Here is a 22,105-nt window from a genome sequence, read left to right on the forward strand (position 1 = left end):
AATGAACACAGACTTTATGATCTCTAACTTGAATAAAACTCAAACTGGAATTAAACTCAAACTGGAATAAAATTGCCAGAGGGGGGAGGGTTTATTCAGGGTTAAAGTGACAAGAATAGGATGCTCGTCGGGTAATTCGATAACCAAAAATTGATACCTTTTAGAAATACCCCAGAAGCAAAAGATACCCCAAAAATACCAAAACATATCCCATTGTATAACAAAATATTAAATAAAAAAATAGTCAAAGTTTTCAGTTTTAGAAGTCGGAAGTATTAAATAACCCTAGAAAACTTTGGCTCGTAGCGCCTCTGTCTGTGAGCCCCTAAAAATACCATTTCTAGTAAAAAAGCTATTTTCTCACAGATACCCTTTAAAAAATACCCGAGGCCCGATTTTGCAAAAAAAAAAAAAAAAAAAAAAAAAAAAAAACCTTTTGTATGCTCTATTTTCTTCCTTCACCCCAAGAATTTGCAATGAACAAAAAGTGCCAATCACGTATGTTCTTAATTCGAAAAAAGAATTATATGATAAGCGTTCTTTCAAGTGTGAGTTGATTAAATAAAATGACTCTACTCAAAGAGTCAAGAGAGTGGCACGGATAGCTCGAAGCTACCAGGGACTAGAAAAGTATTAATTACCCATTAGTTTCCCCTGAAAAACTGAAAGGGAATTTCTTCAAAGATCATCCAAACTGAGAAACGCTTGGCATTTGACCATGAGTTTTATACCTCAATAAATAGATACACTGGAATTAAATAGAATAAAAGACTTATGTAAAAGATATTTAGCTGCTGTCAATCAAGTCTGTTTTCTCGTGTGAGAGGTACGCCAAAGATCGAATTCCATACGTTAGGCGCGCAAACGAGCATCATGTCAGCTCAGGACGGTGCTATGGAAGCTGGTCTCATAGACAACGAAGAGGTCCCCTCACAGTCATCGAGTCCTTCAACAGCCGGTGATGAAAGCGATCTTTTGTCCGGTGTTTTGCCCGCAGAATTTCCTGTTAAAATTGAAGATACCCGTGAACCGGTTACCCTATCTTGGAATGACATTAACGTGTCGGTGACGATGGGGAAGCGAACGCTCTGGGAGAAACTCACATGCAGAGGAACTGAGGGGACATACACAAAGCAGATTTTGACGCAAGGTAGATAATAGACAGGCTATGTTTCCATACAGAATTGTTTGCATTCAACTGAACTACTGAAGCAGCTTAGTCCTGTTCATATTGTATGATTACTGTGAATGACATAAAAAAGCACTTAAGTTTCGTCGTAATCGTAAAAATGCCCGTTAGACGGGATGCAGGGAGAGTTATATTTTATCGTAAACAAAAAAAAGACTTTTAGTGGAAAAAAACTTTTCACTCTTTCAAATTTAGCAGAAATTTTCAAAAAGCCTTTTTACGAAAAAGGTTTCGATCGTGTTATTTCTAGAGAAAGTGATATAGGGGTATCTACCTATGCTACCCTAGTATTTTGTAGTTATACTGTAGTGAATTTTGTAGTCTTGTTATGTAGCATCATTGACATAATAGGTTAGCAGTTTATTGACGTGCGGCATACCTTCTTAAATGAAGATAGATATTTCATTATGCGTTTACGCGGAGGTCATCTCGTCTATCTAACCTTACTTCTATGAACTAATCATCAAGCACTTAGGGTTACAATTGTCAAAACCCGTGATGTCATTTAATTGCTATTATAGACGAGATTACGAAATAGAGGAAACAGCATGTTGACTGTATGAGCAAGGTCTAACAAAGAACTGTAAATGTCCAAAGGGTTGAAAAAGTATCTGAGTAAACAGCTACGTGACTACGTAACTACTACATGACTCACAGGACAAAGTGACTAACAACGTGTAACAACGACACAGACGAGATGTGGGGACGGTACCGGGTTTACTTGGTTACAAAACTGCTTTACACAGAGTTTACAAGTAAATTTTAAGACAAACTAGGGGTATCGTACCGCATCCCTTTTGTATGCTCTCTAAGTCGGCCAAATGTCCAAATGAGAGACCTTCACTGACACCCCGGAAACCGTTTAGTTTCTTTTGGATAAGGTTTTCAGACAATGGGTGTTCAAAGGGCGACCTTCCAACGTGGGTGTGCCAGTGAGTTACCCTTGGACTTGCCGTGCCTACGTAATGATTACATGGTTATTATTGACTTCGGAGGTAACACACTGCAATCTTCATACGTGACCACAATGATTAACAAAATTCCAATCATTTTTGCACTTGCTTCCTGGCTATACCAGAATTTCACTGGACCTAGATGATACCTAGGGTTACCTGCTCATGAAGCCAACTTTCTACCGGTAGTTGATGAATACGGAACGGGAATAGGCACTCGATTTACGATTCTCGAGTATCTTGAAAACAATGTGGACAAGCCTTCCATAGGGGGGGCCAAATCCCGTTGACTCCTAACTAAACAATACGTATCATTAACTCCCGGCACAAGTTGTCGGTAAATTGTCTAAAATGATGAAATGATGAAGTTATAAAAATAGCGAAACCCGTCACCTTGCGTTATTAATTCCGCGTGACAAGTACTAGCGTATCCCTGGAACCTTGCGATAATTTCTCGCGTGACACTAGTTTTACATGGCTTTGAGTGTAAGAAAATATTCAAAGGTAATGTTGGCAACACAACATTTTATCTACGAAATCCGAGGATATCTATACAAATCTCTTGTACAAACGTTCCGAAAATGTGCTCGAAAAAAACTCCGGTCATGCGCATGCGAGTTCCGTGCGCCACAGGTAAACCGAAACGAAGCAACAATAAAAGAATACTCTATAAAAATTCTCTAGAACAGGTGGGGGGGGGGGGGGGGGGGGGGGGAAGCTTTTAAATCTTTTTTAAGATATTCGCTTTTTCTTAAAGGAATTGCTCAAATTTCTTTTTTTTTTAGTGAGCGGAAAGGTGAAGCCTGGGACACTCGTGGCGATCATGGGAGCGAGGTACGGCGTGGATTCAGGGGATGGTGGATATCGACCTCTTTTTAGTAAAAAGAGTCCGCGTCTTTTTTATGATAAAGTCTTCAAATAAGATCCCTCTCTTAGCCACCTGTTTTTGATAAGTGGTTAACTTTGCACGTGCGAATTTGTTTGTGAAAAGAGGGCAGAACATCTGACACTCAAACAACCTATATATTCTCACTATTCGCCCCGAAGCCATTATTTCTTGTATACGGGTCTCATTGTCAACATCCCGACGTCCCAAATACTCAATAATCCCCCAACCCCTTCCCCAAACACACACATATCCCAACTTGCTGTCAGTGGCAACCTAGCTGTCAATTAGTTGTCATTTGTGTTAGCTAATAATGGTTTCATCTATTTAGCGGCGCCGGCAAGTCCACTTTGATGAATGTCTTGGCGCATCGCAACATAGCAAATATGAAGGTGTGCGGGACAGTCAAGGTCAACGGTCGAGCAGTTGGACTAGACATCAACACCATCTCGGCCTACGTCCAACAAGAAGACCTGTTCATTGGCAAGTTGACGGTCAGAGAACATCTGATTTTCAATGTAAGAAATTCTAGATACAAATATAGTGATTGTACCATGAGGGAGATTAAGGAGCAGCCACCACCTTACCCCCCCCCCCCCCCCCCTTTCTAATTATTCCATGAGCCACAGTCAAATGCATGAAAAAATTACTCTACATTTTTCAGGAAACAAATGTTATTCTGGCGTGTTCTGAATTCTTAAAAGCTTGAAAATCCCTTGGAAGGGTGGGCTTGCGCTCATGCAAAAGCAACGAAACGCGTTCAGAACGTAAATCTTGTCACGACTGGATGCTTCAAATAGAAAAGTAATCTGAAGAATGGTGCAAGACGAAGCACATGACAAGCTGAGAATCCATTGAACAAAAGCGCTAAAAAATCATGCTTTTTAGCAAGAATAGGAAAACTACAAGTTCTGCTCTTGTGCTTGCGACCTACCTCATGAAATCTTTATGTATTTTATAAACACATGTATGATATAGTACTCAGTTAATTTAATGTGTTCACCTTGAGCCAAGATAGTGCTATGTACAATACTGTTACATTTTGTGTTTTGTGTTTTAGGCCTTGCTTAGGATGGAGAAGCATTTCACCAAGAGACAGCGACTAGAAAGAGTTGAGCAGATTTTGGATGAGGTGAGATATTTTCAATGAATCGTCACGGTAGAGCAATCCTTGAGCTAACAACTGATCAATGAATATTATCATCATATATGTGAGCTAGACTTTCCTTTAGAGCGATAAAAAGCGAGCCTCGCTGCTTGCTTAAATTCCGGAATTTCCGCTGAGGTCGACTTGGAGCAAGTCTCCACATGTGAGCCAAAATGGTTATCAAAACAATCCCATTCTCTAATGTTTTACAGCTCGGCTTACGGCGATGTGCAGACACATTGATTGGCGTACCAGGAAGAATTCGCGGCATCTCAGGCGGCGAGAAGAAGCGGCTCTCTTTCGCATCTGAGGTAAAGAAAATGTAATGTTTCGTTGTATAGCACAAACTAAGACCAATGTTATGTCCCCTTCCCGATGTATTCCTAAAAAGTTTGGTTGTCTGAACCACTTTGCCGTTGTTTCTGGACAAGAAGACCTTGGCGAGCACCTCTCTCTCCCGTGTGTATTGTAAAGAGAATAACGCAAACCCTAGCTTGCATTTACATTAGAAAATTATGCCTTGAGCAACAATCAAGGGCACAAGCACTACTCGGCCAGCCCGGCGAAAGAGATAACTTTTATGTTAAAGATTCGTCCATTGATCAAGGTACATGTGTATTAAATAATATCGTATTGCACAGTTTTGACGGTTTCCCTTAAGGTACTGACAGACCCTGCGATCCTGTTTGCGGATGAGCCGACGTCCGGACTTGATTCATTCATGGCGCAAAGCGTGGTGGCGACGCTTCAAAACCTCGCCGCTCAAGGGAGGACCGTGGTATGCACTATTCATCAGCCGTCATCAGAGGTTTACGCCATGTTTGACAGGTAACCCCCCTCCAAAAGCTCGAAAATGGCATTCACCTTTCCCCACATCTTCCCACAACTCTTTGCGACGTTTGCTTGAAACCGAGGATAAAAACAAACTTTCTCATTTCACCTCGGTTTCACGCGAACGTCTCAAAGAGTTGTGGGAAGATGTGGGGAGGTGAATTGAAATTCAAAGGTTTGTCGAAACAAAATCCTTTGAGTGCTGGTGAACTCATATATAGAGAGTACATTATTACTAATGATAAAAAGGGAAAAGGGAGTATTTCACGACCTACTTTTTGGCAGTGAAGGGGGCTGAGAGCAACGTACCCGGGAGGCGCATGTGTTTTTTAAACACATATGAAAAATATATGAAAAAGTCACATAAAAAGTGTGTTAAGGGAGGAACAATTTCGTATTCGATGGAAAGTTTCTCATTTTAATGCTCCTGGTATTATTTTTCGCGGGCTGCTCGAGTTTGTTCTTTTTGGCTCCGACGTTAACGCAAGTTAACCATCTGTCCAGTCTTTTTTTAGGCATTTAGCTTCTGACCCCCTCCGGCATCAAATAAATGGACGTTCTGAAAGACTGTACCTTGGTTAGCCTATGTTGTAAGCGCATGGGATAGAAGTGGCGCGCACCTGAATAGAAGCGCGGCTGAAATAAGAGCCTCTCTTTGCAATTGTTAGACAGGCTATATATTGGCCTCATTAATTGTGCATTATTTTTTTCACCAGTATTCTGTTACTAGCGGAGGGTCGAGTAGCATACCTTGGCCCTACGTATAATGCAATCTCTTCGTTTGCCGAGTAAGTGAAAAGTGTTGAGTATACAGTCGATTGGCAAAAGGTTGTCGTCAACCGGCTTCGCGACTACGCGACAAGCCCGCATGTAAGCATGGGTATATGTTAGCCACTTAATATACTTAATCCTAAAGTTATGTAGTGCGGCTAATATATGCAGTTAGGTGCTTCAGTAGGTTTTACCCATGCTTACACATTACGGGCTTGACGACAACCTTTTGTCAATCTACTGTATAGTAACTCTCTCCATGCCTCCCTGTGAATACAATGGCACACTACTTAGCATGCTTCGAGGACCCAGCGATATGAAACCTCTAGGGAACGCCCGCAAAGGACGCTGGCTCCTCGAGCCTGGCAGTCATCTCTCCAGATATACAGTAACGATAGACCGTAGGAAAACATGCTTTTTGCTCGACGGAATGGTGACCGAAAGTCAAGCGTTTTTCTTTGTTGTAAATATTACCTTAACTCGTGATTGTAAATATCTGCTTCTTCACACTGGCTTGCATATGTAGTGTTTCTATAGCTCCGGGGTGCTCTCCATCGTCCATAGCATTAGTGAGGTAATAAGTCGTCTTTTCTTCTAGCATGGGTTACTCATGTCCGCCTAACTTCAATCCTGCTGATTACTTTGTGCATACGCTGGCTGTTGTTCCAGGCAAAGAAGATGAGAGCCACCATCGCATCAAGGTCAGCGGTGATTAATGAAAATGTCTGTAGATCCTGCATATATGGTTCACTATAGTAATGGTTAGGGTCAGGGACACTATAAAGAAACATTTATGAGTGACCTACCAAAATGTCGTCAATCATACAAATGAATTAATAATAATCCTTCTAAGACAAAATGAGAGCAGATACAACGAGGTCGAGTCAAAGGGATAAAGTGCTTCCTCCATGGGTTAAAGCCTGTTGCACTGTTATGATTATATTGCGCTTTTGATTTTACACTTCAGGAAATTTGTGACATCTACGACGAAAAGATTGCGGCGAAGGACGGACGTGACTCGAAGATGAGCACTACGAGTACAGTAAGTAGCGGGAAATATAGCCCACTCGAGCTCGGATAACTCGAATCTCTCGTCAACTTGTCCTAGGTTAACTCGAATCTCCCTTAACTCTAGCTGAAATAATTCAAATTCCAACTGGAACAAAGTTCGTTTTCCCTTATATTTTGCGCGAACTTTTCCTCCGACTCCCTTGGCCATATGTATCCCTGCTAACTGTAACTACCCATATAACTCGATCTATTTCTCGTCTCCATTGGCCATATTTTACTCTGCGAATTCAAACTTTTTTTTAAAATGCTCATAATCAGAAACGATGATTTATCTTATTATGTTATTAACTGTTTTTTATTAAGATACTTTACGTATGATTCATAGGAAATGTGAGCATTTTTTCAATCTCATTTTACACAGGATTCATTCAGTGAAACAGATGTCATACTGAAAACACCGTGAGTGAATCAGCTCGATAATTCTACATTTAATACGATTAAAGATAGATTTAAAAAAAACATGAATATAACCTTAGATTTTTAGGTTACTTTGTTTACTGCCGTATGCGTAGCCTTACACAGTAACCACAGGCTCCCCCGTAGCGTTTTTGTAAGCGTGTGACACAACGCCTGTCGACGCTTGCTTCAGCCTAGGGCTTTCACGGTCTCTTTCCCGCCATCTGCTGTAGCTATGCCCTTATTTCAGATAAAGATCGAGACAATAAACTGATATAATGAATATCCCGCATTCGCCACCTGCTGTCGCCACACCCATATTTTTAGATAAAAAATCGAGGCATACCCAATAAACTGATATAATGAATATCCCGCATTCACCACCTGCTGTGGCCACACCCATATTTTTAGATAAAAAATCGAGGCATACCAAATAAACTGATATAATGATTATCCCGCAATGTCTAGTCCAACACAAGCTAAAGTAGGAAGATCTGTGTCTTATTGTGCTAGGTACAAGGCGTCGTGGTGCAACCAGTTCAGTGCAGTGCTGTGGAGGAGCTGGCTCAGCACTACACGGGATCAGACCGTGTTTAGGATTAGGGTCCTCCAAAACATCGTGAGTACTTCGTCATCCTGCTTTAGGAGCACCTTAGCACTGAAATCTTAGAAGTGATGATGGCACCAGGCAACAGGGCAAGCATTGATTTTGGCTGTACAAATTGATCTACTTAGTGGTTACCCGCTCAGCCCTTTCGGGCTCTATGAATACTTGTTGAATAAAACTGTGATTTTAAAATATACAAACCATGTGGCAACTATGGTGAATGAAGTGAGATCCCGAACCTCGTGATCATAGGCGTGTCAGTGTGACACACCAAGCAAGGGCGTGGCCAGGATCTACCCAAAGGAGATGTCATTATACATATAGGGGCTAACGCCCCCCTACCCCCCCCCCCTCCCCCCAATTACAGACACTCTCCAGATGTGAACGCTGTGCCGTCACCTCTCCTGGGAAACTCTAAGTGAGATTAAGACTAAAATGCATTTTCTTTTTCCCAGGCGGTGGGTCTAATCGCTGGGCTAATCTACTTCCAGACTGTGGTGGACACCACGGGCGTGCAGAACATTGCAGGCGCTCTGTTCTTTCTCATCACTTCTACTTCCTTCTCAAACCTGGCCGCTGTCACATTTGTAAGTTGATCCACGCACATGAATGCATTCCATCCTAAAAAAAAATATAAGACTTCTTTTCCAGAGTTTCTGCAGGTTTTGAGAGGCTTTAACAAAAAAAATGCGCAATTCTTAAGTATCGGGTCATGTACCATTTATAAAAATGCTGCTTCATCGGGGATGCAGAACATTGAATAAATACACTCTGTATAAAATGTTTCAAAATTTCACTTTTACCTGGCTTGGTATTACTTTTGCTGTATGTAGAATGCTAAAAAATCCTTGACGAATGTGCGCGCGATAAACGACATAAGATATCGTGAAAGCAGCCGCGACCCATTCTTAGTTTGACCCTCAGCTTGCCTTCCAGGTTTTCCCGATCGAGCTACCTGTGTTTATACGTGAGCACAAAAACGGCATGTATCGTACGGATGTGTACTTTCTGTGCAAGAATATGGCAGAGGTGAGTTAACATTTTCTCCATGAAAATAATTTAGAATCCGAGAAATAAATATATGCGATCTATGCGCTGTGGAGGGATTGAAATATTCTGAATTCCCAAACTCAAGTAAAAGGTCCGCAAGATAACCAAGCGGTGTGCTTCCGGAGGGAAGTAAACTGGAAACCTCAACTTTTAAAAACAAAAGAATCTATTAGAATCCGAGATATTTAACAGGCCATCCGCTCTAAATTATCAATCACATCCTTAAAGAAACTTCCAACAGACACACTGCTTTCAATATTTTGAAATATTTTTCGCGTTTTCTGTTTAAAATCATCGGATATTGTTACTTAATCGACCGGAAGTAAACTGGTGACAATGCGGCTTTATATTAAACAAAACTTTCAAAGGCTCACCACCATCAGCCCTTCCGTCAACACAGTCCTGGTCTCCCTCGCAGCCGACTCATCACGCTAGGCGGCGCTTGAGCCGGTAAATCGTCAATGATAACCATCACGAATATAGGGGTCGCATCACTAATGTGGGCTGTAGCACCAATACACAGGATCACGAAATAAAGAAAGATTGCAACATCAAGCACGCAACGGTAGTCAATGGCAAGTCATGGCAGTCCATGGCAGTCAGTGGCGAGTCATGGTAGTCCATGGTAGTCAGTGGCAAGTCATGGCAGTCCATGGTAGTCAGTGGCAAGTCATGGTAGTCCATGGTAGTCAGTGGCGAGTCATGGCAGTCCATGGTAGTCAATGGCAAGTCATGGCAGTCCATGGTAGTCAATGGCAAGTCATGGCAGTCCATGGCAGTCAGTGGCGAGTCATGGCAGTCCATGGTAGTCAGTGGCAAGTCATGGCAGTCCATGGTAGTCAGTGGCAAGTCATGGCAGCCCATGGTAGTCAATGGCAAGTCATGGCAGTCCATGGTAGTCAATGGCAAGTCACGGCAGCCCATGGTAGTCAATGGCAAGTCACGGCAGTCCATGGTAGTCAATGGCAAGTCATGGCAGCCCATGGTAGTCAATGGCAAGTCATGGCAGCCCATGGTAGTCAATGGCAAGTCATGGCAGCCCATGGTAGTCAATGGCAAGTCATGGCAGTCCATGGTAGTCAATGGCAAGTCACGGCAGTCCATGGTAGTCAATGGCAAGTCACGGCAGCCCATGGTAGTCAATGGCGAGTCATGGCAGTCCATGGTAGTCAGTGGCAAGTCATGGTAGTCCATGGTAGTCAATGGCAAGTCATGGCAGTCCATCTTAGTCAGTGGCGAGTCATGGTAGTCCATGGTAGTCAATGGCAAGTCATGGCAGTCCATGGTAGTCAATGGCAAGTCATGGCAGTCCATGGTAGTCAATGGCAAGTCATGGCAGCCCATGGTAGTCAATGGCAAGTCACGGCAGTCCATGGTAGTCAATGGCAAGTCATGGCAGCCCATGGTAGTCAATGGCAAGTCATGGCAGCCCATGGTAGTCAATGGCAAGTCATGGCAGCCCATGGTAGTCAATGGCAAGTCATGGCAGTCCATGGTAGTCAATGGCAAGTCATGGCAGTCCATGGTAGTCAATGGCAAGTCACGGCAGCCCATGGTAGTCAATGGCGAGTCATGGCAGTCCATGGTAGTCAGTGGCAAGTCATGGTAGTCCATGGTAGTCAATGGCAAGTCATGGCAGCCCATGGTAGTCAATGGCAAGTCATGGCAGCCCATGGTAGTCAATGGCAAGTCATTGCAGTCCATGGTAGTCAATGGCAAGTCATGGCAGTCCATGGTAGTCAATGGCAAGTCATGGCAGCCCATGGTAGTCAATGGCAAGTCATGGCAGCCCATGGTAGTCAATGGCAAATCATGGCAGTCCATGGTAGTCAATGGCAAGTCATGGCAGTCCATGGTAGTCAATGGCAAGTCACGGCAGCCCATGGTAGTCAATGGCGAGTCATGGCAGTATGCTGCCACTGACTGCCATGACTTAATATGCTAATAAGTAGTAATATACTCCCTATAAATTGGGGGTAGGGGTTACCGTAGTTTTCAAGGGTTTGAAATCCGAGGATTGGTATTTTTTAGGGTCTAAGAACGCGAAGCTTTTAGATTTATATGATAATGTATATGTTTATAGACTACAGTTTGCCGTTTTGTCGCCGTTTTACCACAGTTTCTGCCGTTTTACTACAGTTTCTGTAAAAAAAACTATTTTCCATGAAACTGCAAGCATGTCATTTACATTTTTAAACTACAAGAAATTTATTTGATAAATGGCATTAAAATATTTTTATTGGTATTTTTTAGGGTTATTTTTTGTAAGAGGTATTTTTGGGGGTTGTGATTTTTTCGTACCGTGGTATTTTTTAGAGTAATTTTTTCGTGTCCGACGGTCACCCATACCCCTTTTACCCAAAGACCCCCCCCAGGAGGTAATATGGCAGTCCATATTACTCAATGGCAAGACATGGCGGCCCATGGTAGTAAGGGAAAATTCATTTATTATCCCGAGGGGGGGGGAGGGTGTGAGGATTTTGATAAAAATTTTCCATGCCCCCCCTCCTCCTTACGCTTGCCCCGTATTTTCGGTCCCCCCCCCCCCCCCCCCCCCCTCCTGAAAGTCGAAGAAAGAAGGGGCAAAGAAAGGAACGGCATAATGACAATGTAAAAGGAACGCGATCACGAGATTAGCTGCAAGCTGGACAGAAAGTGGAGGAGTAGCCCAATTTACTAACTCCAGGTTGCAACCTGATAATGGTTGATGCTATAGATGACTTTTAAAAAAAGCACAGCATGAGGAAAGAAAAAAGAAAGAGAGCGAAGAAGACAGCGAATCAGATATAAGCGAGGATTTTGATGATGGAGAATAAGCGCTTATAGCATTAAAATGTTTTGTTTATACTTGAGATATGGAACATAGGCACTTTATAATATTATAAAGCGGAAACCGGAAAAAGCGGAAAAAGATGTATTTAGGGTGTATACAGGTTTGCATTGCATAGATAAAATGTGGCTTAATACGTATCCTGGACTCCTGGATTGTGCATGCCAAATAAACCAAGAAGTCTGATTTGACACTTCAGACACGTGAAATTATATAGTAGAGACAACAACCACAGGAATCAGTGACCTCCCCCCTATATAAAATCTAAACACTTCCGGCGTCCCCCCTTTAGACCTCAAAAATTTATAACCCTCCCCCCAGTATCCACAGTATCCTCACGACCCCCCCCCCCCCCTCCCTCGGGATAATAAATGAACTTTCCCTAATGGTAAGTCATGGCAATCCATGGTAGTGGACTACTGGACTGCCATGCCTTGCCATTTAGTATATGGCAGTCCATGGTAGTCCATGGCAAGTCATGGCAGTCCGTGGTAGTCCATGGCAAGTCATGACAGTCCATGGTAGTCCATGGCAAGTCATGGCAGTCCATGGTAGTAGACTAGTCACGCTAGACGGCAATTGAAGCCCTGTTCTGGACTCGTCAGCCCGGGAAAAGTATCTGTTCGGTCTGATATATCGTGTCGTCCCTTCTTTTTTTAAATAGTACAGAATCCGTATGTTGTTTTCTTGCAGCTTCCCGTGTTTGTATTATCGCCGCTGATTCTTGTCACCAAGAATCCGTATGTTGTTTTCTTGCAGCTTCCAGTGTTTTTATTATCGCCGCTGATTCTTGTCACCATACCCTATTGGATGATAGGTAAGAAACTGATATCGCAACACTTTCGCAGTCCCACCTTCACCAATCTCTGTATTGATCAGTTGATTGAAATTTGTTATCTCTCGCCATAGATAAGAAACTTTTCCTTAACGTCTGCCAACTTTTAAGTCCATATAACCTGTTAAAGTTGATAGACTTTGTCAATTCTTAATATTTTCATCTTTCAAATGGTATGTGGTTCGTTTGGCCCCTATAAAACTCGCGTTCGCGCGAATAACTCAAATCTATAGGGTCCTAGTCATTTGTGACGTAGATCGAGATGTCAAGCGCCCCATGACAGGTAATCCGGAATCCGGAATCCATGGGAAAATGAGACTTGTAGCATAAAATTTATTTGAATATTTGGAATCCGGAATCCAGGAAAAAATGAGACTTGGAATCCGGAATCCCCACACTAGGATCCGGAATCCACAAACTAGGATCCGGAATCCAGAACCCTTATTGGAGAACCTGTCGGTCATAGGGCGATGTCAACCAAATTACATCAGAAAATATATGAGCGCGCTAAACCGGTTCCCGTCTTCATGTCTTCTTAGTTATTGCTACAGAACGTTGTGTGGTTACAACTTTTACCGTCATCTTTATATCTCAACCTGGTAGTCAAATAATTATTCAACTTCAGGAAACAAATCTGTAAAATTTAGCAGATATTTTTAGTCTGAATAATAATAATAACTTTATTCCAATAAATACCAATACAGGTATATTAGGATAATATACAAAATAGGTTGGCTTATGCCTATCCTCTATTCATAATATTTAATTACATCATCACAAAATTTCAGGACTAGGCTCGCAATGGAGTCATCTGTTAAGCTCATAATATACAAAAAAAGGTCTTTTGGCCTTAACAGTTTGAAAGAGTTATTGATTGCGAATAGATCATTAAAAAATACTCGACGTATACCATTGACATAGTCGCATTCCATTAAGGTATGGTACTCATCCACAACCTTATTTTTTTCACATTTTTCACAAATCCTTAATTCATAAGGTAAATTTTTATAGCGGCCTGTTTCAATTGCTAGTTTGTGTGCCGAGACACGCAATCTAGTCATAGATTGTCGGCGTCGAACATTAGCTTCTGGTAAATATTTTTCTAGTTTAAAATTTGTCTTGATCTTGCAATAAGTGCGTAGCTTTCCACTATTTTGATTTAACTGTGCCTGGGTTCTTATATAGTACTTTCTTAATATATTTTCCTAGGGTATGAATTTGTTGGTCTTCAACATCTATTTCCTGTAGTGTCTTTAAATCACACCAAGCAAATAGGGAATTGATAATCCTTACAGGGACATTAGATGTTGAAGAAAGGCTGATCTTCGCCGTTTCCCCCACTAAGGTGTTTTCATATATCCTACTTTTTATTCGGCACCAATATTTTGCCACCAGGGAAGAAATTTGTACTATTAGTGGGGCTTTTCCCAGTTCTCCATATATAGTTTACTTTGAAAAATTTAGTCTCAAAAATTGCATACGATGAAGCCCTTCCTAAAAGGCATGTACCCCAACTTCCACAACCGTACAGTAATACTGGTACAACGAGTGGCGAAAACAATTTCAACAGTACTTGTATTGACACATTTTCAACATTTGACAGACGGTTTAAAATACAGTGGTATACACGTGTGGCTTTGTTGTATAGACTTTTTAGGGCACTTTTAAAATTTCCCGAGCAATAAAACTTCAGACCTAGATATGTGTATTACACATTCTAATGGCTCTCCACCGTAGTCCCATTTACCTGTTGTAAATTGCCGCCGGTATTGTTGCGGACCAAAAACTAATACTTTAGATTTTTTCATATTAACTGTGAGCTTCCATTTATCTGCGTACATTTTTAGTTTGTGGAGGCAATTTTCTAGACCGGTGGCTGAGTCAGATAGTATAACCAAATAATCAGCATAGAGGAAACAGTTAAGTTTTGATGTATTATCGAGTTTTACTGGGTCGCACGATGAAGAGAATATTTCTGGAATATCATTGATGAAGATGTTGAAAAGGGTTGGGCTTAGGCTGCATCCCTGTTTCACCCCAACGTGAGAAGAAAAGGAAGGCGTTATACCCTGGTCTAGCTTAACTGATGATCTAACATCTGAATACATACTTTGTAAAAGGGTGATAAATCTTCCGCTACACCCTATTTTTATTAGTTTGTAAAGTAAACCCTCTCTCCCGACACTGTCGTATGCTTTTTTAAAGTCGATGAAACACGTAAAAAGCGGTTTGTGGCTTGATTTATAAGAGTCAATTAGGGTTTTTAGTACTAATAAATGGTCGGTCGTGCGAAAGCCCTTTCTAAAACCGATCTGATATCTATTTATTGTTTTTGTATGTGTGCGCGAGCTGCATTCGCAATCAAGAATGGCGACATTCTCACGAGCGCGCGCCGTTTTTGAAACCTACAACAAAACGATATTTTCTTTTTTCGCATAAAAGTCTCGACTTTAAATTATTATTCGCTTCATTGTGGGTAGCATTGCAATAGAAAACAATTTGCCAATATTTTGTGGTATTGCCGTCTCTGAATTTTAACGGATTTAAGTGATTCAGATTTTCCCGCCAAAACTTGGAATTATTCACTCGATTCAATCTCCTTTCGCACGGCCAGGAAAATTTTCAAAGATCTGTAGGAAATTTAAATTTCAATCAAATTTAATTCCCTTTTCAGAATTTGGAGCGATTTTGAAGCAAAAAAAAAATGTTCAGGTTTCGTTATTTTCACACGCGCGCTGAAAAATAGCGTCATTTCAAACGAGCGCGCGCTGCTTTTGAATTTTATTTTCAATCACAATTTTTGTCCGCGCCTTTTATACCGCGGGTCCTTCTTTAATTAATTGCAGAACACCAAAAGGCCTTGCTGACTATTTTTCATAATTTCCTTCGTGTAGGTCGCAAATGTTCGTACTGTATATAAAAGAAATAGCTAACATGAAGGTGGCTAATAATGGTAAATCAGTAAAAAAGGCACTTCACAAGGTCCGATTCAGGATAACAGAGGAAATCATCGCCTTGCTAGCAGAGTTTCTCGACGCTCCAGGGACGCAGAAAGTATACGAAATATGGCTGAAACTCTTTTTATCCAGCGACCAGTAATTTTTTTTTTAAAGTTCTCTGTCCCCAGATGACCCCTCTGTTCACCTCTTCCCTAGATGCACGCATCTCATTTCCTTTGTTACAGGTCTCCGAAGCAATGGCCTCCGCTACCTACTTACCTATGGCATTCTAGCGTTGACGACAAATGTGGCAGTCTCATACGGTACAAACAGGGGGAATAATGAAATAATGAAAATAGTTATATTATATGTATTAGTTATATTGTTTCGACCCTGGTGCGTGTGTTAATGCTAGGCCATGCATAGCCGTAGCAGGCCATGTGAGGTTCGGGGAGGGGGGGGGCACAAATACAAAAACATTAAGAAAATACTGGGGGGGGGGGGGCACAGCCACACCCCTATTTTTCATTTCCTTGTAATTTTTTTCGGGGGACACATGTCCCCAGTGCCCCACCCCCTCCTGCTAGGGCCCTGCTGTGTATCGACTGATTCATGTGTTTATGCTAGGCTATGTTGTATCGACTCTGGTAAGCACAGTACAGGCTGCTGGTGCAATCAGTACGCCTTTGATGCTTCCGCTTCTCCTGCTTGGTGGGTTCTACCTCAAAAACACGTAAGTTTCCAGAATTAATGCGTGCTTTATAAATAAGTTCTATTTGAAAAATACCCTGCCAATTGTTCCCTTAGTCACATTGGGTGCCAGATGTTTGTCGCTCCCAGCAGCCGCCAACCCTCTCGTCAGCGATTGTTCGTTGTTTTCGGTGGTGCGCGAGTCTCTGTAAACCTTGGGTATTCCCGCCCGGGGAGAGAGGGGGGGGGGGGAGGGACTCTCCATAAAGTAGACGGGGGGTGACCGTCCTATCTTTAAGGGTAGAAAATTTCGACCGACTGCTATCCAATAATTTTTCCGATTCTGTTATCTCTTTGGGTTTAAAATTCGACCAAATGCTATTCCTAAAGGGTGTTTAACCTTTTTTTTTCGATTCTGCTATCTCTTAGGGTATAAAATTCGACTAACTGCTATTCCTAAGGGGGTGTTAAACGTTTTTTTTTATTCTGCTATCTCTTAGGGTTAAAAACTCCTTCAACCACACACAATTTGCTATCTCTTAGGGGTATTTCCGAGTTGACCGCACCCAAAGTGCTAGGTTAAAATCGATTTTGCCGACGATCACCCCAACGATCACGAACAATCTGTTGTAAATCAGCCGGCAATGAGTCAACATTGTATTGTAATGTACTGCATTTATGTACTCTGCAGCACGGTCCCTGTGTACTTCTTATGGCTTCAGTACTTGTCGTGGTTCCAATACGGATTCGAACTCTTAAACCTGAACCAGTGGACAAACTATGGTAACATTGGTAAATACTCATTTTCGAATTTTATATTACCAATATCATAATCAATATTATCATCATCATTGTCATCATCACTATTATCATCGCTGGAAGGGTTACATAACGAAAATTGGGGGAGATGGGGGGGGGGGGGGGGGTAAGGAATAAATGTCTCCTATCGTCAATACCAGACATTGTTTATAGTGGTTTATAGAGGCCTGGTGCCATGGAAATCTTCAAAAGAATTTAGGGCTGCTGTAAATAGCATACAATGTCTAGGTAGGTAAACTAATTGAAAAAAAAAATCAAAAAGTTTTTTAATCATTTGTGACAGAAAACTGTAGTGGTGGTACAACTAACAACTCTACTGAGGGAGGGGTCTGTATAGCAGATGGCAAAGCAGCTATCGCATTCCTAGGCCTAAAAGAGGTAGGTTAACTCCGTTTTTTTTAATTTGCTTATTTCAATGCCTGCTCTTAATATCACCTTTACTAATTAAAATTTTTAGGATTAAGTATATAATCTATATATCTATATATCTATATATTAGTATAAATCTACTCACATACTATCACGAATCCAGCGATTTGATTGGCTCCTGTACTCACTATCTATTGAGCGATAGATAGCAAGTACCGAAAAACCGGCATTTTTCACACAAAACAACATTAATTATTATTAAAATCGTCAGTTATTCGAAGGTAGTATGTGACTGGATTTATACTAAAAGAATTAGACTACTCGTTCTCGTTTTCTATGAGTCAATAGGTATGGTATGTGGACTGGTACAAAAAAAGTCCGGCTACCTAGATCAATTGTGGGTGAATCCTCGAAAGGCTTTCGCGTTACGGGGGCCGTGGAGTTTAAGACCGTAGTCTAAGCAAGTTGACTATTTAATAGTCAACTCGCCACATTAACTATCTATTGACTCATAGAAAACGAGAACGAGTAGTCTAATTATTAAATAGAAAAAACATATAAATAATATAATTCTATGTCTTTATTTCAGAACAACTTAATGAAAGATATCTACGCTTTGATTGGCTTACTTCTCGTGTTTCGTCTTCTTGCTTTCCTCTTTCTCCTGCGAAGGGCCTATAAGAAGCAATAAACTCTGGATGCCACTGTTTTGCCCATGGTCTGCTTTATTGTCGGGAGATATTTGAGAATTATTTGAGAATAATGAAGTTTTTCACTATACAACCATTTCAAAATAGTAATTCTTACTGTTAAGCCCTAGCCAAATGAATCAGTACAAGTAAAAACTTGCCTGTTGTTTGGTTAGGGCCTAATAGCCTTTTCTTAATCATGAAGTGTTTGCGATTTAGACGTGTAGCCAAAGAGAATAGTTCATGATTCATAACTGAAACAATTTGTGCTATTTTGCCACTGTATGTGACTTTAGTCAGGTGAAGAAGCCACACACATACCCACCCAGATGGCAATGCACAATTATCAAACGTTTTATGTACAATGGGTGTGACACTCCTCCTTTTAACCCTTGGCATTTACTGGCCAGGATGGCAATGTATCTCGCTAGTTTAGTGCAATCTGATTATAGGAACAATAAATTAACATGATCAAATTAAAACAGCAGTATAGAATTAATAAATTGTATTTGTTGTCATCCAGTCTATATACGTTTCAACATCTATTCAGTCGAATTTCCCTTTTGACTTGAGTTTAGTGTTATCTGCTACCACCACTTCTCAAACTTTATCTGACTTGACTCCAACCCAAGGTTTACTAAATTGTCCAGAAGAAACTGAGTCATATTTGGTGGTCCACACAACAATACCCTCAGTGTACTACGATCTTTGTCAGATATGGCAGAACGAAGAGAGTCTTCTGTTATTCTTCCAGCTAAAAACAAATGAATTCAGTGTTGACAAGTGTAAACAACATAAGACTTATATAGCTACCACTTAGGATAACATACTCTATCACATGTTATCCCTCTTTAACCTTAATGTAAAGATGTGCTCAATGACAGAAGGGAAAATTAATGACAGCTTTTTTGAAGTTAATTGGACACATCAATTAACTGGACAGTTAATTGGTGTGAAGGTAATTGGACACAGAGCAGCAAAAATGTGCTTTCACCATATATTTTCCCCGGCCTATTTTCCACCAGCCCCCAGCTACTAAACACATTGACCCCTCAACCGGCCTGTACCGGCTTTGGGAAGTACCCACAACCCAAAAAATTCATAAATTAAAAATAAACACAACAAGATGAAGATACTCAGGCATCAGTCTAAGGGATAAATGGTCTTGCAGATATGCATCCAACCAAGGTGTTGGCATCTACTCTTAAGCCAAATAATAGCACAGGTTCTTTGACAAATCTCAAATCGAACAAGGAGAGAAAAGCAGAATCACCCCTCTCAATAAAACGCTCAAAATACCACACAAGGGAGAGAGATCAGCAAACACAGCTCAAGACACAAAAAGATACCTTTATTCTGATCCTCCAGGTACATTTCCTTGGCCTCAAAACACAATGTCCATTCCTTGAAGGATTGTACAACCACGAAAATATCTTAACGTATTGCAAAGCATTCTGGGAAATCCAGGGGAAAATTCACGAGGGGAGGGCCAGTCAACACTCCTCTCCCCAAAGTCAGATGGTTTTTTATAAGTCTTTTCACCCCGAAGCCAAACAAATCAATTCCAGGTCATACAGACCCAGAATAACAGTGTAAACAATTTTGGAATCAATTTGGTTTCAGAAAAGACAGCATTTAGGAGAGCTGTGGTGATTCATTAGAAAATTATTTTCTCATCCGGGCAAAGCCAAACAAGAAAAAAATCATCATGAATCCACCTTTGCTTGCAAATATCCATAAGCAAAGCACTCAATTATGCCCCAAAAGACTTCATGATGTCCTGAGACACTCTCCTAATATGCTCATAGCTGTATTTTTGATGAAAAATACAAGCAACCATCAACTTGTGCTGGCTTCAGCACAACGACAAGGGATTAAAAGTGGGGACCGCAAAGCACTGTTGGAAAGCTTGGATACCGCTGACTAGGTGCAGCTGTGTTTGACTTTGACGGGCTGTATAAAACTCAGAATAGGGGGGAAGTATCTGTTTTCAGTCTGTTTTTTGTAAATTCAGCTCCAAAAAAGCCAGGAGTCAATGGGTTAAAAAAAAAGTTGATTTACATTTTACTAATAAAATAAAGTAACTTCCAACCCATACTTATCAATCTCCAACACCTACTCTGAAACTCAATGAAACCCCTGGCATATTATGCAAAAAGTACACCTACCATCTGGCAATTGCTCAACAAGCAAGAAAATAAATATTTTAAAGCTAAGCAATTTTGCCCCCTTTCTTTGCTATGTGAGTTATAGGGAACCTCCCAGGGCTTACTTGATTGTGTCTCGGTGATAAAGGCTTGTTATGTGCCTCCCACATGGTATGTGCTGGTTGTAATGTGTACACTTACTTTGAGTATATTTATCTATCATATCTCTCTCAAGCTTTTCCTTGGTTACAAAAAATTTACAGGTGACTGATGGATTCTTCTCACATAAAGTGGATATGCTATCCTAAACAAAAAAAAAAAGCAAAAGTAAAACAAATGAAAGAATGGTAGAAAAAAATATTATTTTCACAAACCTTAAATAGTAACTCTTCTTGAGTACTTGCACTGTAAAGAAGACTTATATTCCCTGTATGTTTCTCTTCGCAAACAAACTGCATCATAGACCATAAGGGGTTTATTCCTACACCCCCAGCAATCAACAGCAGGTCATCCTTGCAACCCTTTTGTTTGATGTAATGAAAGTCTCCTCCTACTCTTACTTGAACTTCGTCTCCTGGCTTGCACTAGAATATAAGAATCAAAAGTATCATCAAACTGCTGAAGTAAAGTGCCTCAGACAAGAAAAGGTAAAGATGAAGACGTAAAATCCTTCGGGGGAAAGAGGAAGGCATAAGATTTGGCAATTCTTTTATAGGAGACAAAATCATATGCACCAACTCATAGCTATACATGCTTGTGACTTCATAGCACCCATGAATACCTTTCTATTAGGTGCATGGCATCCATACCTTAGTGTGCACCCAATGTGCAGGTGGGTGAGTGCTGTACTTAACAGCAAGCTCAAAGCTCCTATGGCTATGCAACTGAGAGGGCGATGAGCAGATCGAAAAGCCACCAACAACTGATACCCCTGGAGCAAAGAAGTCAACCCTAAAAAATCACCTTTAAATATAAGACAGGGACTTTTGCATGAGGTATTTTATGCTCAGGAAAATTTTTACTACCATCTGCATCCATCTATTATCTATGAGCATTAATACATCACTTAAGTTTAAACATTTCAAATGTGACATTTTGATTTCAAAACAATGCACATTTCTTCTCTTACCATTGTCCAGGTTTAAAAATGAAGTGGGAATTTTCAGCAACCTTTAATGTTAGTCCTTTCACTGTATCTGATAATTTCTTGATGTCCACTACTGATGCTTTTGATATAACCTAAAAAATATAGTAGACTTGGTGAAATTATTTAAAATGTATGATATACTGCTGGGGGATAAAGGTTACAAGGGATTATCCAGGGAGGGTTGCAGCCTATGGGCCTTTGATTTATGTCGTGAGTATGCATAGATTTCTACAGCCTATAATAAAACATTTGGCAATAAAAAAAACAATTTAATGTACACAATATATACCTGTTGTCTGGTTGATTGCTCCGTACGTTCCGTATGTGTCGAATATGACATCGTCAACCTTAATGTTAAAGTTTGGTAAGTAATTACTTAGTGAATGAGAAGCTACATAAGCTTATAAGTAAGTATTATTTAAGTAAAGTCTATATATACACAAAAAGAACAGTAATCGCATATTCACAATATAACGTTTGCTCGGGTTGCAGGTTCATCTACCTTTCTAGCAAAAGCTGAAAATCTGTCCGTTGTTTGATTGAGTATGGAGAGAATATATTCCATAGGCGCAGACACTTGTTAACCCTTTGATTCATATGATGTGATGCAATCATTCCGTGTGGCTACTGTAATACTGAGCCTGATAGTTACGTAAGCTGTGTGATGAAAATCACAACATTTACCAGGCGTTCAACGTCCACACTGCGCCGGCAAGCTATTATCTTCAGCAGCTTTCCG

At 40.8% G+C, this 22,105-nt stretch overlaps 2 protein-coding genes and 2 long non-coding RNA genes across 5 annotated transcripts; 1 reads left to right on the forward strand and 3 right to left on the reverse strand.

Moving 5' to 3' along the window:
* Positions 1-705: 705 nt before the first annotated feature.
* On the reverse strand, positions 706-1,781 carry LOC125560953. Its single transcript, XR_007306966.1, has 2 exons — positions 1,569-1,781; positions 706-1,003 (listed from the first exon to the last, which is right to left on the reverse strand). It is a non-coding gene; the product is annotated as an uncharacterized LOC125560953 (long non-coding RNA).
* Positions 874-18,590, forward strand: LOC5514017 (protein white). 2 transcript variants are annotated; one of them, XM_001634172.3, is made up of 19 exons: positions 874-1,150; positions 2,928-2,976; positions 3,360-3,546; positions 4,089-4,160; positions 4,388-4,486; positions 4,837-5,003; positions 5,723-5,794; positions 6,376-6,478; positions 6,745-6,819; positions 7,210-7,247; positions 7,758-7,863; positions 8,307-8,438; positions 8,788-8,880; positions 12,491-12,548; positions 15,751-15,828; positions 16,133-16,238; positions 16,887-16,987; positions 17,298-17,392; positions 17,973-18,590. In XM_001634172.3, exons 1-19 carry the CDS (start codon positions 874-876, stop codon positions 18,072-18,074), a joined length of 2,010 nt encoding a protein of 669 aa, XP_001634222.2. In that variant the 3' UTR covers positions 18,075-18,590. The 2 variants fall into 2 exon arrangements, with proteins under 2 accessions (XP_001634222.2, XP_032239520.1); XM_032383629.2 differs by lacking the exon at positions 874-1,150 and adding an exon at positions 1,937-2,184.
* Positions 3,999-6,382, reverse strand: LOC116619164. Its single transcript, XR_004296548.2, has 2 exons — positions 6,252-6,382; positions 3,999-4,481 (listed from the first exon to the last, which is right to left on the reverse strand). It is a non-coding gene; the product is annotated as an uncharacterized LOC116619164 (long non-coding RNA).
* On the reverse strand, positions 17,946-22,047 carry LOC5514011 (oxidoreductase NAD-binding domain-containing protein 1). Its single transcript, XM_001634221.3, has 7 exons — positions 21,869-22,047; positions 21,656-21,713; positions 21,349-21,458; positions 21,029-21,170; positions 20,594-20,803; positions 20,421-20,523; positions 17,946-18,826 (listed from the first exon to the last, which is right to left on the reverse strand). The coding sequence occupies exons 1-7, from the start codon at positions 21,979-21,981 to the stop codon at positions 18,660-18,662; spliced, it is 903 nt and encodes a 300-aa protein (XP_001634271.1). The 5' UTR covers positions 21,982-22,047; the 3' UTR covers positions 17,946-18,659.
* Between the last annotated feature and the right edge of the window lie 58 nt (positions 22,048-22,105).

Source organism: Nematostella vectensis, chromosome 2 (assembly GCF_932526225.1).
Source record: "Nematostella vectensis chromosome 2, jaNemVect1.1, whole genome shotgun sequence".
NCBI classification, from domain to species: domain Eukaryota; kingdom Metazoa; phylum Cnidaria; class Anthozoa; order Actiniaria; family Edwardsiidae; genus Nematostella; species Nematostella vectensis.